The sequence below is a fragment of the Pristis pectinata genome, chromosome 8 (assembly GCF_009764475.1).
Source record: "Pristis pectinata isolate sPriPec2 chromosome 8, sPriPec2.1.pri, whole genome shotgun sequence".
Classification (NCBI taxonomy): domain Eukaryota; kingdom Metazoa; phylum Chordata; class Chondrichthyes; order Rhinopristiformes; family Pristidae; genus Pristis; species Pristis pectinata.
In genome coordinates, this window is record NC_067412.1 from 37,887,830 (window position 1) to 37,905,496 (window position 17,667).

Below are 17,667 nucleotides of genomic sequence, written 5' to 3' on the forward strand. Positions count from 1 at the left end.
AGGTGGGGGGAGGCAAGTGTGAAGATAGGAGGCAGCTGCTGGAGGGAGAAAAGCAGGAAGACAAAGTGCTACCAGTGCTGGATTTGGATAAAGAGGTGAGAATGGGGACCATTAGGGGAGAGGTGAATGACAGTTGGAACCAGATGTGGGTTAGGGGTGGTGGAAATGTGTGTGAAGTGGGTGGGTGGGTGGAATGGAGCCAGGAGGGGGAAGGGGACAAAGATAGATGGATGAATAGGTGGATGGATGGGGTGCAGGGGCCTGGGTTGGGGGTGGGGAAGGGGACAAAGATGGGAGGACTGGAGGATCAGGAGAGGGAGAGGGGAGGAAAGAAGGGAGAAAAAAGGAAAAGGCAGTGGGGGGGGGGGGGTTTACCTAAAATTGGAAAATTCAACACCATACAGGGTGTTGCACCTCCAGTTTGCTTTGGGCATAGATAAGGCCAAGGATGGACAGATCAGTGTGGGAATGGGGAGTTGAAATGATCTACAACTGGGAGGGATGGGCATTGTGGACTGAGCGTAGGTGTTCTGCGAAACGGTCACCGAGTCTGCACTTGGTCTTGCCGGTGTAGAGGACACATTGGGAGCACCAAATGCAGTAGACAAGGTTGGAGGAGATGCACGTCAACCTTCGACTCACCTGAAAGGACTGATTGGGTCCCTGGATGGTGGTGAGGGAGGAGGTGCAAGGACAAGTGTTACATCTACTGTGAGGGCAGGGGTCAGGGATGGGTGGGTGGGTGGGGAGGGATGAGTGGACCAGGAAGTCACAGAAGGAGCAGTCCCTGTGGAAGGCAGAAAGGGGTGGGGAGATGTGGCTGGTGGTAGGATCTCGCTGCAGTTGGCAGAACCTTTCACCCTACGAGCCTCCGCATCCAGCATATCATCCTTCGCCATTTCCTTTCTCTCTTTGTATGCCTGTATCATTCACCTGCCAGTCTTCCAACTCCACTGCTGTTCACCTTCCGTACCTCGCTGTTATCTTACACCCCTTCTAAGTCCACCAATTGCCTTGGTATCCTTTCTTGCCACTCCCTTTCTCTTTATATTGGCCATGTCACCTCTCCACTCAGTCCTGATGCAGGGTTTCGACCCAAAACGTCGACAATTTCTTTCCTCCCACAGATGCTGCTCGACTCGCTGAGTTACTCCAGCACCTTGTCTGTTGCTCCAGATTCCAGCATTTGCAATCCCCAGAGATGAGTGGAGATGTGTAGTGGGGTAGGGGTAATTATAATTGGACTCTGAATGTTTCCAATAACATTGGCACCATTCTTGTGATTTTTCCAAGACAGGGTTTACACGCAGGAGTCCAAACACCCCACCTAGAAACACTACCCTCTCCCCCACACAAACACCTCACAACAGAAAGAAGCAGAAACATTGCTGGGAGTTGTGCACATGCCCCCAAACTGTAGTAGCAGCAATGCATTGTATAACTAAGGAAACTGGAGGTATATATTATGATAATTGTACTATAATCATGAAGTACCTCATTTACAGGCAATACAAATCAAATTAGTAATAGAGTGGAAAATGTTTAAGAGATATCTGTTTGCACATGCATCTGGAAATAGTGGAGAAGTACAGGTTTAATGAGGACAACACAGAAGTTAGCACAAGAGAAATTGAACTGAAAGATGATAAATCCCCAGGACCTGATAACCTGCATCCAAGGCTTCTGAAGGAATGTAACTTCCACAGATTGTATAATAATTCCCACAAATTGAAAGTTAGCAAATGTGACCCCACTACCCAAGAGAAGACAAAAGATAATTTTGTCCAATATCCACAGAATGGAAAATGCTGGAATTTACTATAAAGGAAATGGTAACGAGGCACTTGGGAAATAAAAGGATTGAGCAGTGTCAACAGGGATTTATGATAGGGAAGTCTCTGTTGTTTTATTTTGAGGTTGTAACCAGCAGAATGGATGACAGCAAACGTTGATATGGTGCATTTGGATTCAGAAGGCTTTAGTAGGGTGAATCACAAAGGTGAATGACAATGAAAAATGTTGTCCAAGGTTACAACAGGATAATGATCAATTGGAAAAGTGGCCAAAGGAATGGTAGATGGAATTTAACTCAGACAAGTGCAGTGATACAGACCAGGGCAGGACTTAGACAGTGAATGGCAGGGCCTTGGGGAGTTTTGAACAGAGACAAGTACACCTTTTTAATAACACTAATTTCTTTAAGCTCCTCATTCACTTCAGCTGGTTGTCCCTTATCAATTCCTGGGGTTCTATGTGTCTTTGTCCATGAAGACAGACATAAAATATTTGTCTAATTTCTCAGCCATTTTCTTATTTCCCAAATACAATTTCTCTCTTTCAGTCTGTAAGCAACCTACATTTTTTCTAATGTTTCCTTCTTACAGTACTGAAGAAATTTTACTCAGTCTATTTTTATTCCTTTGATAGATTACTCTCGTATTCTACTTTCCCTTTCCTTATTCACATTGTTGTCCTCTGTTGAATTCTGAAATTTTCCAATTCTTGGACTTTATAGGAATAGACTGTGCACTGGACATCATGCAAACAAAATTCCACAGCTAAAGATTGCTCAGTAAGTTAATGGAAAGCTTAACATATGTTAATATATTGTTAACAATTAAAAAGGTCTGAAGAATAAAAATGTATTCTGATCCTGATTATGTAAAGTCTTTTTTGTGCTACAAATCCAAATTATCCAACAACTTGAATGTAAATGACAGAATGCAGTATTTTACTAGTATATAGTTTAGTTTAAATGAATTGATTGAATTAGTCTGTATCCACAAAAGTAGCTCTGCAGAATTATAAGGAATAATATTTCTCTTATTTTACAGCATGAATGATCAATAGTACAATTAAATAAAAGTTTCAAATCTTTAGGGAAGCAGTAATTATACCAATACAGAAATATTAATTACTTTGTTTTCATTCATACTGTATATCAAATCTGACTTATTTTTATGCAGCTGAAGTTTATAATAGCTACTTCAGTAATAGAATATATAAACTGATACTTTGTCATACAAAACAAAAGCTGCTAAAAACAATAGAGTTCAACTCTTGAGACCTAAAGCATCAGACTTGAACTTTGTGATTGCCCCTTTCAGTATAAGGTGGTGTTTTCTTATGTTTTTCAACTCTTGAAAGTCCCTGTCGTTTCCAAGCTCCATTCACACCCGTGGCATCGACAGCAATGTCAATCGTATCATCTGGAACTAAACACCTCAGGACCAACAAGAAAAAGAAGTCCAAAACAGCAACTAAAGCAAAGATACACCCAGCCACAGGACCACAGTGGGTTATTAATCTGTACAGTCGTTGGTTCATTGGCAGCACTCCTTCTTTGGCCACTCGGTCATAAACCTAAAACAAAATTACAAGAAGCAGGATTAGAACAAACTGATTACGTACTTGTGCTGGATCTTGGATTGTTACCCCGCTGTCAAAGAGAGAGAGGGACAAAGTAAAGAAAATGGTAAACTGGTGTTTAGTTTAAGAGGGTGAGAATATGGGGGTAAGAAAGTCTTCCTGAAACGTTCAGTTTTAATGAGACCTCATATGCAGTGTTGTGGACCTTACCCAAGGAAGAACATACTTGGTTTGGAGAGCATACAAAAAAGGTTCACCAAAAGGGCTATCCTAAGAAGAACAATCCAAGGAGAAAGGGGCTAAATTTTCTGAGGGAGAGGTGATGTCATCAAAATATACACAACACTTAGATAGCTTAGCAGGGCAGATGTCAAATGGCTTCTTCCCCTAGCTGGAGAATCTAAACAAAATCCATCTCATAACAAGGCACTAACTAGTTAGGAATGAGATGAAATTACTTCATTTGAAGGGTTATAAATCTTTTGAATTTTCTACCCCTATTCATTGTGGACGGTCGGTAAATTGGGTATATTGAAGATGCAAATTGATATATTCTTGAATACTGAGGAAAACGATAGATACAGAAATTAAAGGGAAATGATGATCTTACTGACTGGCAGAGCAAGCTTGAGTGCCTGCACCACCGCTTTTCCTATTCATATAATCACATGAATAAAAGAATGAGAAATACATGTAATTTTGGTTGGTAAGTAAACAAGTAAATTTAAAGTAGTGATTACTGGGAGGGGGGCTTATACCGTTTTGAGTTGAGAAAAATGAGTGTGAGCTCATTGCTACACAATTGTTATGGGGTTTGACATGATTGATCCAAGGGTCATGTTTCCTTTGAATTTGTCAAGAAGCTGGGTCAGTTTCAAAATAAGGGAGTGGGCATTGAGGACAGAGATGAATAAAAATTTCTTCACCCAGAGGATAGTGAATCCTTGGAAATTTCTAACCAAGAGGATTATGGAGGCTCATTTACTGAGTATCTTCAAGTTTGTGACCAATAGATTTTTTTACGATATTAAGGGGATCAAGGGATATGAGATTTGCACAGGAAAATGACAGTGAGGGAAAAGATCAGCTATAATCTTATTTAATGGCAGCATGAAAACCATTAAAATGGGGGATATTATCATCACATGTGCTATTCTATTACGTAAGTTCTACTAACAAAGTAAAAGCCCAACAGATCCTGGGGTAAAGTGGCAGGTTGGATTGAAAATTGGTTCAGTGTCAGAAAGCAAAGTGTAATGGTCAACAAGAACTTTAGTTTTGGTGGGGGGGGGGGTGGTGTGGGCTGTGTGCAGTGGAGATCTGCAAGGCTCATTACTAGGCCTCTTGCTTTTGGTGATTATATATAACATGTAAATTTGGAGTAAAATTTAAGGGCCAAAATTATGGTTTGCTGATGTCAAAATTGGCAGTGTAGTTGATAGCAAGGAACAACATTCCAGATATCCATGGATCGGCTACATGGGCAAAGAAGTGACAAATGGAGCTTAATCCGGAGAAGTACAACACCAAACAAGGTAAAAGAGTAAACAGCATATGCTAGGATATCAAGTGCGGAGGAACTGCAGGATCTTGAAATGCATGAAAGTAGGACACAGGTAGAATAAACTGGCTAAGGAAGCTTTGTGGTTACCTTTTTGCCCAAGCATAGAATACAAGAGCAGGAGATCATATCAGTATTGTATGAAACTTTAGTTAGGCCAATCAAGAGTACTGTATACACACTATTGGGAAGGATGTGACAGCACTAGAGTAGGTAGAGGAAATTTACAAGAATGTTGTCAGAGTTGGAGAATTATAGTTACAAGGAGAGACTATCTGGGCTGAAATGGTTTTCTTTGGAAGGGACTGAGGAGAGACTTGATTGAGGTGCATAAAATATGTGAATCCTAGACAGAGCACACAGTAAAGGAGCTGTTTCCCTTAACAGAGGTTAGTAGCTGGAAGTGGAGGTACAGAGTTAAGTTAATTGGTAGAAGGATTAGGAGGAAGTAGAGAAAAATGACTCCATTTAATGACTGGTGGGGGTCTGGAATTCACTGCCTGAAGGGGCAGTGAAGGCAGAAACCCTCACATTTAGAAAGTACGTTAGAAGACTACTTGAAGAGCCATAACCACCTTGGTATAGTTGAACAGCTGGGAAATGAATTAAAATCTAAAGTGAATACTTGGCCAGCCTGCACACTTCTAGAAGTATAAAAATATAAGTTATGGGGACAGACTGGATAGACTGGGCTTGTTTTCCCTGGAGCAGAGGTGGCAACCTGATAGGGGTATCTAAAATTCTAAGAGGCATAGACAGGGTAAATAATCAAAGTCTTTTTCTCCAGGGTGGAAATGTCAAATACCAGAGGGCATATGTTAAAGGTGAGAGGAGGAAAGTTTAAAGGAGATTTGTGAGGTTTTTGTTTTACACAGGTGGTAGATGCTGGCAACATACCGCCAGGGGAGGTGGTAGAAACAGATACAATAGCAACATTTAAGAGGCATTTAGGTAGAAACATGAACAGGCAGGGAATAGAGGGATGTAGACCACATGCAGGCAGATGGCATTACATTAGTTAAGATTGACATCATGGTTGGTGTAGATGGGGGGGGGGGGGGGGGTGATGTTCCTGTGCTCCAACTCCTGTGCGAGGGTGAGTGGTGTCGCAACAACCACCTTGCACTCAATGTGAGCAAGTCCAAGGAACTGATTGTGGACTTCAGGAAAGGGAAGTCGGGAGTACACACACCAGTCTTTATTGAGGGGTCAGAAAAGGGTGAGCAGCTTCAAGTTCCTGGGCGTCAACATCTCAGAGGATCTATCTTGGGCCCAACACATTGATGCAATCACGAAGAAGGCACGCCAGACGTCTACTTCATTAGGAGTTTGAGGAGATTTGGTATGTCACCAAAGACACTTGCAAATTTCTACAAATGTACAGTGGAGAGCATTCTGACTGGTTGCATCACCGCCTGGTACGGAGGCTCCAACGTGCAGGATCGAAAGAGGCCACAGAGGGTTGTAGACTCAGCCAGCTCTATCACGGGCACAACCCTCCCCACCATTGAGGACATCTTCAAGAGACGGTGCCTCAAGAAGGCAGCATCCATCATTAAGGACTCTCACCATCTGGGACATGCCCTCTTCACATTACTACTATCAGGGAGGAGGTACAGGAGCCTGAAGACCCACACTCAATGTTTCAGGAACAGCTTCTTCCCCTTCCCCATCAGATTTCTGAATGGTCCATGAACACTACCTGGTTATTCCTCTTTTGCACTATTTAATTTTGTAACTTATAGTAATGTTTATGTCTATATGTCTTGCACTGTACTGCTACCAGAAAACAACAAATTTCACAACATATGTTGTGATAATCAACCTGATTCTGACAAGTGGCCTTCTTCCGTGTCATAAACTTCTTTGGTTCTTAAATATTACAGGACTCTAGGGTTAGCACAAGAATCTGACACTGAGGTAAAAGATAAGCTATGATCTTACTGAATGATGAAGCATGCTTTAAGGGCTGAATTGCCCACTCCTGTTTCTATTTCTTATGATACTGTGATTTAAGCTTACTCATTTTTGTTTAATTTTCATTTCAAAGGAATTTAATTTATAAATAGCATATATTGTTGCTCTTTTGCAAAGTTTAACAAAGATAGGTTGCCTGCTTTTAGTTATGTACACTTTACAAAATAATGCAACATCTGAATGACACATTATAATAAAATTGTTTCATTGAGACAAACTATATGTTAAGATTAAATGATCTGTTTTACAGTAAGTATGTACCTTTTCAGTGCGTTCTGCCACATTTCTCCATGTGTATAAATTCTTCACTCTGTTGTGGATTGTTTCCGCTGGTGGCAGTGTTCCTCGCCGTTGGCGAGTAATAGCAACTTCCAGTCCTTCACACAATGACTTCACAGTGGGCTCACACAAGATGATAAGATCCTCAGGTAGAACCTCTGGCACCCCACCAACCTTTGTACTGACAACCTTTTGCAAAAGCAGAGAACAACTAGTTTTGAAACTAGGGTATGAAGAAAAACACAGAGGTTCATTGTAAGCGCATAACTGCAACAAATAATAACATTTACCGGATGATACCAGTACACAGAGTAATAGGGGATAGGTGGCTAATGGAATATATGCACGACTGAGGAGGAATAACTTAGTAATCATCACGAACCAAAGGCTAATCCAGTCCAGCTGACTCTGTGAAGTGCTCCTCAATAACATCAGCAGTAGTCCAAGAGATGAATCCAGCAAAAGCCTCTTATTGTCATATTATGTGAATCAAAGTCTAGCGGTCAAGCCTCCAAACTTCATCACTATTCCTGAGAATATCTTATCCCAACAACAGTTCACACTTCAAAAATAGGGGCACAATAACAAACGAGGGCAGAGAAGAAGGAAATGGTCTTTGGGTCCTCAAGATTGCAAACACATAATGTCACACCATTTCCTGTCAGCAATGGGCAAGAAATCTCCCTGCTAATTACCCACCACTGCTCTCCCTGGTTTAAGAATCAGAGTTTCTCCAGAATTCCTGGGGAGGGGGTTTACAATGCCTGTTACCAACAGCTCTCAAGCACTCCCACCAGCTCGGTGGACAAAACTGCTCCTTCTATGGCATATAATTCTGATGTAAGACCACTCTGTTGACTGTTGGGTTGATATGAGAATGACATTTAACAGCTTATTCACAAGGACAAGGAGGTTTCTATTCTTCAAAGACAATTCTTACATGCTTATGTTTAAGCAATTTAATAATCTCAGTCGTGCAGATGCAAATTTATATGTTAATTCTGGTCTTCTAAGTTGCATTAATTCTTCCAGATGCAGATGTCCTTTATAAATGTATTCAATTATCAATCGGGAACAGGAGCTTTTATTGGGAAGATCATCTTCAAATTCATTATAATGTGAATTCCATTGTTTACAGATATACCAGACGTACTATACCTAGAATCTCTACAGATAGAGCAGGAAATCTGGAATCGCTTTACCTGAAGACCACAACTTGCTCCTTCAACTATTGCCATACAAAAAGCTTCAGTCAGAGAAGTGTTGAGAAAAATGTGACCCTGGACCAAAACATCTCTCACATCTTTATGCTCAAGGGCACCCAGAAGTCGTACTCTGTAAGAAGAAAGTCAAGATGTGAGCAAGCCATTACAAACTAAAAGCAAAGATATACATTTAACAAATGATATAAACTATTGCAGATGAATTGCATTAAATATTGAGTTACATGTTTCACTTTAAAACAGGATTCAAGTTTGCCACAAGGTAAAATGTTGTTAACAGTTTACTTCTTTTACGAACCAATTATATAAGAGAACATAATTGCATGTCCGATTTTTGAAATCAGGAGACAGACAGGCCATCAACAGCATAATAACATTCAGCAATAAAACAGCAAAACTCAATTCTTAATTATCTTCCTCCTAGCATGCATCTCATTGAACAGGACTTGCACATCCCTTCAGGTGAATGTGGGAGCTTTCTCCTTCTGCCCTGCAGCCTCTGAGGCAGCCAAAATGTCTGTTGCTGCTGTCTGGCTCCCACTGGGAGCAGGTATTTAGGGGTTGATGTCCTTCTCTGCCTCCTCCATGCCAAAACATCAGGTGATGTGCTATGTCCCACTTAGCACTTGTTTCTAGCTATAAACTAGCCTACACTATAATCAATTATCATTTTGACCTATTTCATTTTTGTTTTGCAGGAGGCCTGATTGGGTGCTGTTCCTAAGAGCAGCAATGTTCTGACACACCGAACTTTAGTGCAATTTAATTTCATGGTAAGAATGTGACAGCAAACTAGCAAGACTTATTTTTTAAATTCTATAAGTTCTATAAATATGTAAAAAGACAACATAAGAATACTACATCCCTGCAAGACAGAGACAGGTGAAACATAAATAGGGAATAAGGAAATGGCTGGGAGGTTATATATTTTGTCTTGGTCTTCAGTTCTGAAGACACAATAAATGTAGTATAAATAGTGAGCAACCATAATGGATGTGGTGATCTTTAGGAATTCATTGATTGCAAGAAAGAGGAGGAGGATGGGATGGGATACTCTTGCCATTACTTTTATAAGATTTATAACACAGATGGTCATTAGGCTCATTGTGCCTGTACCAGTCATTTCAGCCTTATCTCACCTTCCAGCACAAGGTCTACAGCCTTATAGGTCACAGTACTTCAAGTGCTGTTTAAATGGGACAAAACTTTCTGCCTCTATCATTCTTTCGGGCAGAGTTCCAAACTCTTCCAGACTCTCACTGGGTGAAAATATTCCCACATCTCTTCTGCAACTGCTTGCCACTAGGATCTCTTTCCTGTTATCCAGTGTATGATCTAGTACTTTTGTAATAGCATGAGAGAGCCAGGGCTCAATGTGAAGACTTTGCAGTCATTTCTTTTATCGCAAGTGTACCTTGCTGCCTGTACTTAGAATATATCTTCCCTTCAAAGAATACTGCTACTCTTAAATGGCGTTAGTGAGGGTTGATTTTTCAATTCCCAAATTAAGCCAGTAAATGAGGAGCATGTACTGCTTGAAAATTCAACATTATTTATAAATTAAACAAATATTTGGGATTAAGACTAGGAATACTACTATTTCTCATCACACAAGTGAAGGATGTTTGGCAACGTCTCATTACCTGTCATGAAGCTGGTACTTTTCCCGAACTTCCTCCAACACTATTCGCTTAGGTCCTTCACCACCAATGAGAAAGTGTAAATCTGGATGCTTAAGGCACAATTCAGGAATTATCCCAGCAAGTAAATCAATTCCTAAATGTATATTAACAAATATTAATATTAGTACTAAAAAGTCTAAATCTCAAAACTAAAACAATATAGCGAGGGTGTGTACTCATACATTAGGCAAGTATAGCACATCCAAGATTCTCCAAACCAGGAAATTCATAATCTGCTTTTCTTTTGTAATTTCAAACATACTAAAGAAATAAAACAAAATTCTTCTGACAGTACTAACTGCAAACTCATGTGCAATTGAGTTTTGATGGAGCAATCGAGTGATAAACCGAGTGATATATTAATATGGATTTTTTAACTTGCACATACCAAGGCATTTCACAGGCAAATATTGGCACCAAGCTAAAACTCAAAGGCTTAGATATTGCAGAGAGCATTTCTTTTAACCTCATCCTTCAAAATTAGTTGCAGAATATCTTTAAAGAAGGAGGGGGCAAAATAAAAACAAAATGGTAGATACATTGGATAGGTAGAATCTATGCAGAGGCAAACAGGTAATCGACTTGAGACATTGACTTAATTTCATTCTCTTTAGATACAGCTTGACATTTTCTGCTGTTATTTCAGATTTCCAACATATAAATTTTTTGATTTTTAATTACAAAAGGAGGGCAATTAGTGTGCTAAGTCTGGCATTTTCAGTTAGTCCCACTCATTGGACTTGTAAGTTTCAGCATTATCAAAATAATCCTTGTTGCTTTTTATTTACTGCATCCTTACTGCATGACCTTCTGAGTTCTTTGCTCACTGTCCGTTACAACTGCTATCCCTCGAGAAAATTAAGGGTTTATTGTACCTCCGTCATATGAATTTTCGCATATTACTGTGTGGAACAGCTGGTAAGAGCCTCTGCCTCACAGCTCCAGGGACTGGGTTCAATCCTGGCCTTAGATACTGTTTGTGTGGAGTTTGCATGTTCTCCCTGTGAATGTGTGATAGATGTTGGTAGAGTTTGGGGAGAGTTGATGAGAATGTAGGGAGAATAGAAAAAATAGGACGAATTTAAATGAGGGGTTGATGGGCAGTGTGGACTCAACAGGCCTTTATCTTTCTATGACCGTAACAAACAGTTCTTTAGGAACAAATCCCTTCATCATCGGGGGGGGGGGGGGGGGGGGGGGGGGGTGGGGAGTGACATGTACAATGATTACTTTTTAAATTCCAGATTTGACTCTGTCTTTTTATAAAACCCTTTGACCTTTTGCTCTGTGTCACTTTATTCCTTCCAACACAAGCACAAAGATCCAGACTAAAGCTCTAAAGAAGTACTGAAGGTATGCTATTCTGTCAACTGTGCCATCTTTTGGATGACACTTTCAAACAAGACCTGATTGCTCCGTCACTTTGATGTAAAAGATTCCACAAAGACCAAGTGAGTTACCCAGTGTGATGTTGATATCAGTATTCTCCAGTAATCACACCGCTCTTTGTGGGAGTTTATTGTGTATAATTGACTTGCAACTATTCCTAGCGCAAATTTTTGTTTACATTTCGAAAGCATTTCCTTCTGGGATACAAGAAGGCTGCAGAAGGTAGTGTAAGCATATCTTTCGTTTTGGTGCCCAATTCGGTACGCAAGCCTTGCCCACCGAGCAGTGTGAGCGACGACAGAGGAGACCGTGGCTGGGCTGTACCTTTCCTGTACACCAGCCTGCTGACCACCACCACGGTGACGGTGCCCGGCTCGGCCCGGCCGGGCTCGGGAATGAAGTCGGTGGGATCCACAGCGTTGGGGATGACCGAGACGCAGTCGGGGCTGAGGGCAGCCCGCAGCACGGTGTTCTCCTTGCTGGTGTACGAGACGCAGACGACGTGGTTGGTGTCGCAGAGGGAGACGGTGAGCAGCTTGTTGGTCAGCACCGAGCTGAGGTCGGCGAAGCCGAAGAGCGAGTGGTCGGTGAAGACGGTGCGCAGGCCCAGGGCGCGCGCGTGCCACAGCGCGTCGTGCGCCATGGCCGAGAACGAGCTGTGCGCGTGCACCACGCTGACGCGCTCGCGCACCAGCACGCAGCGCACCAGCGGCAGGCTGTGGAAGAGGGTGGTGGCCGTCGACTGGTTGTACATCACCCGCAGCGGCAGGTAGTAAACCTTGAGGCCGTGCGTCAGGTAACGCACGCCGCGCCGCTCGCCGTACGCGTGGCTCAGGACGATCACCTTGTGGCCGCGCTCGATCAGGCACTGCGACAGCTGGTAGATGTGGCTCTCTACCCCGCCCATGTTCGGGTAGAAGAAGTCGGACACCATGCAGACCCGGTGCTTGCGCCCGGGCGCCAGCAGTGCCGAGCAGGTTGCCAGCGTGGCGCCGGCGGGGCGCCCGAGGCCCCGATCTCCGGCCGAGCGTTCGGCCGACGCCGCCACCGAGCAGCCGCGCGGGCCTGGCGGAAGTTGGCTTCAGCACGTGATGGGGCGGCGTGGGCTCGCTGGTGGTGGCGGCGGCGGCGGCGGGTGCAGGCGCAGGACGTGGCGGTGGCCGTGCCTGCCCTCGCACCTCTTCCCCTTGTCCTTGTGACCTTGCACCTTACTGTCTACCTGCACTGCACTTCCTCTGCAGCTGTGACACTACTGTTATTGTTTTTACCTGTACTGCCTCAATGCACTCCGTACTAACCCAATGTAACTGCACTGTGTAATGAATTGACCTGTACGATCGGTATGCAAGACAAGTTTGTCCCTGTACCTCGGTACAAGTGACAATAATAAACCAATACCAATACCATCCCAGCATCCAGAGACCCAAACAGGTGAAGCACTGGCTCTTCTTCCACTATGGTGCACTGCATTCCATGTTCATCATGTGTCTCCTTGGTACTGGAGAACATAGAACAACAGGGGAACAGGCCCTTCAGCCCATGATATTGTGCCCAACTAATCAAACTAGTAATTAAGCGCCTAACTAAACTAGTCCCTTCTGCCTGCACAATGTTCATATCCCTCCATTCTCTGCACATTCATGTGCCTATCTAAGAGCATCTTAAATGCCTAGTGCATTCCAGGCATCCACCACTTTGTGTAAATAAAAACACTTGCCCGCACATCTTTGAACTTACTCCCTCTCACCTTAAATGCATGCCCTCTAGTATTAGACATTTAGATCTTGGGGAAACACAGCTGCTTATCTGTGCCTCTGATAATATAAACTTCTATCAGGTTTCCCCTCAACCCCCACTGCTCCAGAGAAAACAACCCAAACCTCTTCCAATAGCACATGCCTTCTAATCCAGGCAGCATCCTGGTAAACCTTGTGCACCCTCTCCAAAGCCTCCACATCCTATAATGGGGCAACTAGAATTGAACTCACTAGTCTAGATGTGGCCTAACTAGAGTTTTTTAAAGCTGCAACCTAACTTCCTGACTCTTGAACTCAGTGCCCCAACTAATAAAGGCAAGCATGCCATACACCTTCTTTACTGCCCTATCAACCTCTACAGCCACTTTTAGGGAGCAATGGACTTAGACCCCAAGATCGGAGAAACCAACCACAGGTTTGGGCAAGACACAAGAGACTGCAGATGCTGGAATATGGAGCAATAAAACAAACTGCTGAAGGAACTCAGCAAGTCAGGCAGTTTCTTTGGAGGAAAATGGATAGTCGATGTTTCGGGTTGAGACCCTTCATCTGGATTGAGCGTTTGCCTTGCAAAGCACCTGTGTTCAGTCAGTAGGGTTGACCCTTGGCTTTCTGTTGCCTGCCACTTTAATCTACATCCACCACTTTCCCTGGCAGTGCATTTCAGGCACCTACCACTCTCTGTTTCTAAAAAAAACTTGCCTCATAAATCTTTAAACTTTCCCCCTCTTAGCTTAAAGCTATGCCCCCTAATAGTTGATGTTTCCACCTGGAGAAAAAGACTTATCTTTCGACTATCTACCCTATCTGCACCTCTCATGATTTTACATATAGTACTTCTATCAAGTCATCTGTCAGCCTCCGATGCTCCAGAGGGAACAGTCCAAGTTTGCCCAACCTCTCCTCATAGCTAAATACTTTCTAATCCAGGCAACATCCTGGTGAACCTCTTCTGCATCCACTCCAAAGCCTCCATATCCTTCCTGTAATGTGGCGACCAGAACTCTGCACAATACTCCAAACTAACTCTTTTTCCCAGTTACAAGAGAGTGTCTTAGGTCTGAAACATTAATCTTGTTTCTCTTTTCAGAAATGCTGCCTGACTTACTGAGTATTTCCATCATTTTCTGGTTTTGTTTCAGATTTCCAGCATCTGCTAATTTTTTGATTTCTTGGCCTATAGTCTTTGGAGTTTAGAAGAATAGAGTTGATCTCATTGAAACATAAAATATTTAAAGGTCTTGACAGGGTAGTACAGAGATGATGTTTCCCTTCAGTGTATAGAAATGGGTCATAGTCTCAAAATAAGGGGTTGGCATTCTGGATGAGCTGCACAGACATTTATTTACCCATGCGTAGTGAATCTTTGGAATTCTGTGCTCAAGAGGGCAATTGTAGTTGAGCCACTGAGTACATTCAAGATGGAGACCAATAGATTTTTGGAGGAAAAAAACTTAAATGCTGGATGAACTCAGCAGGTCGAGCAACATCTATAGAGGCAAAGGGATGGTTGACATTTCGGGTTGAAACCCTGCATCAGGACTGAGAGTGTAGAGGGAATATAGCCAGTATAGAGAGGGAGGGGTGAGACAAGGGCTGGTAGGTGATAGGTGGAACCAGGTGAGGTGGGGATGATGGGCATATGGAACCAAATGGGCGAAGGGTAGGAAGGGTAGGCCAAGGGAGAAGCTCAGGTGGATAGGTGTGTGGGTGATATGGGGGCTGGGGGGAGTAGGTGGGAATAGAAAAAGTGAACAAAGGGAGAGAGACCCTGGGTGGACTGGTAGGAGTTGGAAAGGAACACGTAGGTGTGGGTTACCTGAAATTGGACAATTCAATGTCTATGCCATTGGGTTGTTGGCTACCCAAGTGGAATATGAGGTACTGTTCTTCTAGTTTGTGTTTGGCCTCACTGTGGCAGTGGAGAAGGCCGAGGACAGATAGGTTGGTATGTGAATGGGATGGGAAGTTGAAATGACATGCAACTGGGAGCTCCAGATGGCTGTTGTGGACAGACTGCAGGTGCACCTAGTCTACGCTTGTGTTGAGGGAGAAAACAGATTCGATGGGTCTCAAAAGCAAGGACTCTGAACACAGTATGGCAGTAAATGATTTTATTTACAAAAGACAAGCGTGGGAAAATGATAACGGGAATAACACACACACACGCACAGTTTATAGCAAGCGTGGGAAAATTGCACCGGGGATAAAATACACACACACACATACACAACAAACTAGGTACATACAATCAAGGAAAAACAATATGATACCTGCCACCCCTTGAATCAGTGCAGGCACGGCGCTATGCTACTAGGGACACTAACTAAAACACTCCCAATCCTTTAACAGTGCACACCTCACCAACGATTTCTCCAGCGCCGTTCCATTGTATTCGGCCTGGAGTGAAGCAGGATCCTCCCTCGAAGACGGGAAAAAAAAGAGCGAGCCGAGCACACATGGCGCCCTTTATAGTGCTGGAGGGCTGGGGGGTCCAGCCCAGGTAATTTACAGGGGGCCAATGGCCTGGTGCCAGCAAGGACTAATTGATTACAAAGGCCAATGGCCCAGTGCCAAGTACAAAGGTACTTAAAGGGGGCCAATGTTCAGGTGTGCGCTGATGGGTAGTGTAGTGTGAAAGGTCATGGCTGTTATGTGATAGTGACAATACTGACCCCTCTGGTTGGATGACAGTATTGCTCTTTGGGTCGGAAGCGACACCACTGTCAATCAAGGTTTGCACACCTGAACTATTGGCCCGTTTAAGCACCTTTGTCCTTGCTGGCACCGAGCCATTGGACCTTTTGAATTACCTGGGCTGGATCACCCCCAACCCTCCAGCACTATAAAGAGTGCCGCATGTGCCTGTTTCTCTCTCTTTGTTCATCTCCGAGGGATGTGGAGGTAAGCTGTGCACTACTTAAGGGTAATCAGTTAAGGATTCCTGGGACCAAAGAGCCGATGCTTGTCCAGGTTCAGGGGGTTCAGGCACTGTATTGTGTTTTCCCTGATCGTTTGTAACTAGTTCACTCTGTGTGTGTGTGTGCGCATGCGCGCACACACACACCACCCCTGTTGCGACTACCCTCATGTTCCGCGATCACCTGTGTATGTGTGTGTGAGTGTGCATCTGTTCCCGTTCATTCTGTTCCCACATTTGTCTCTGTGAATAAATCCCTTTTCAAAATCCAAAGATTTCTCCTCTGTCCAGAGTCCTCTGCCTTTGAGACTCAAAAGAACTTTTTCTCACAACAGGTGGGGTGGGGCCAAACCTTGATTTGCAGTGGTGTGTCTTCTGACCAGGTAGTGGGCAGTGCTGTTACGTGACAGCCACAACCCTCCACAATACAATCCACCCCTCAGAAGTCACACCACTTGCCAATCATTACATGGAATACAGTGAAAAGAAAACCCATATATCGTAATCGAAGTCTTACCCTTAACAGATGGATAAATCATGGTAACAACTATTTCTAAGCTTAAAACTATATGTTAATATACAGCACTATTGAAAGGCAGACGTGCTCTTGATAATCTGGAAAGCACAACATAATATACAGACGGCAATAACAACGAGAATGAGAGCAGTTGCCCAGTGGATGACAGTTGCCCACCATCCCCCCAGAGACCCAGGCAGCCGCCAGTTTCCCCATGAGGTGTCGGGCTGGAGGAACTGGTCCCTCAATTTTTGAATTTTAGCCACCAAGTCCCAAATGTGAGCGGCCAAGTGGGTGATGTTCCTTGGCTCATCAAGGATAAATGTACAGCACTCCTTACCAATCACTGCACAGGTACCACCATCAACAGCGAGTAGGGAATCCACGGCCATTCGTTTCTGCAGGGTGACCATCCTGTCGGCCGTCAGCTCTGCCGCCGTTCGAGTCAGGGCATCTTTGGTGTGTTGCAGTGCCACCGCCGTTTCGTTAGCCAGCGTCTCGAGTATGCGGGCCATCTGGATGACCTCATGGCACAATCGGGCCATGTCATACCTGGGAAAGGCTTTCATTCAAAACCTCTCCGCCTCCATAATGGCCCTCTGGTCCCGGTGGCCGCTGTATGCCAGGTGCTCCCCAAAGTTGTCCAGGGAGTGGATGAAGGGCACCACAAACACTGGAAAGCAGCAACCGTGCCAGCTCGCAGGGAGCCATGGGTAGGCATGGTGGCTGCAAATCAAGTGGGTCCCATTCAAAGTCCAGGGAGCCCCCAGCTTAGCGGCACCATCGGCAGTGGTCACTGGGACACCCAGGTACCAGTCTCGCTTGCAGTCGCTGTGACCGACTGAAAGGTTGGAACCGTGCTCATTTAGGAGCCTGCACCAGCATTCCTTAGGTCTGCTCACCGGCTGCAGAATGATCCTGAGAGTTGGGACTCGGGTGGAGGTCAAATTGTAGGAAGGGAACTACCAGTTCCTGAAACACCCACCCCATTGG

The 17,667-nt window shown here is 44.0% G+C and overlaps 1 protein-coding gene across 2 annotated transcripts; it reads right to left on the reverse strand.

Moving 5' to 3' along the window:
- Nucleotides 1-1,532: 1,532 nt before the first annotated feature.
- On the reverse strand, nucleotides 1,533-12,553 carry piga (phosphatidylinositol glycan anchor biosynthesis, class A). 2 transcript variants are annotated; one of them, XM_052021524.1, is made up of 5 exons: nucleotides 11,805-12,553; nucleotides 10,053-10,185; nucleotides 8,389-8,521; nucleotides 7,169-7,375; nucleotides 1,533-3,363 (listed from the first exon to the last, which is right to left on the reverse strand). In XM_052021524.1, exons 1-5 carry the CDS (start codon nucleotides 12,412-12,414, stop codon nucleotides 3,076-3,078), a joined length of 1,371 nt encoding a protein of 456 aa, XP_051877484.1. In that variant the 5' UTR covers nucleotides 12,415-12,553; the 3' UTR covers nucleotides 1,533-3,075. The 2 variants fall into 2 exon arrangements, with proteins under 2 accessions (XP_051877484.1, XP_051877483.1); XM_052021523.1 differs by having other exon boundaries at nucleotides 11,760-12,553.
- Between the last annotated feature and the right edge of the window lie 5,114 nt (nucleotides 12,554-17,667).

What these genes read in the sequence shown, in the direction of transcription:
- piga (XM_052021523.1), bottom strand. Translation starts at nt 12,414, where the DNA reads ATGGTGTCCGACTTCTTCTACCCGAACATGGGCGGGGTAGAGAGCCAC. An exon ending in AAGTACCAGCTTCATGACAG is followed by an intron (nt 8,522 to 10,052) that starts GTAATGAGACGT and finishes TTCTTCTTACAG; the next exon opens with AGTACGACTTCTGGGTGCCC. An exon ending in GAGCAAGTTGTGGTCTTCAG is followed by an intron (nt 7,376 to 8,388) that starts GTAAAGCGATTC and finishes CTTTTGCAAAAG; the next exon opens with GTTGTCAGTACAAAGGTTGG.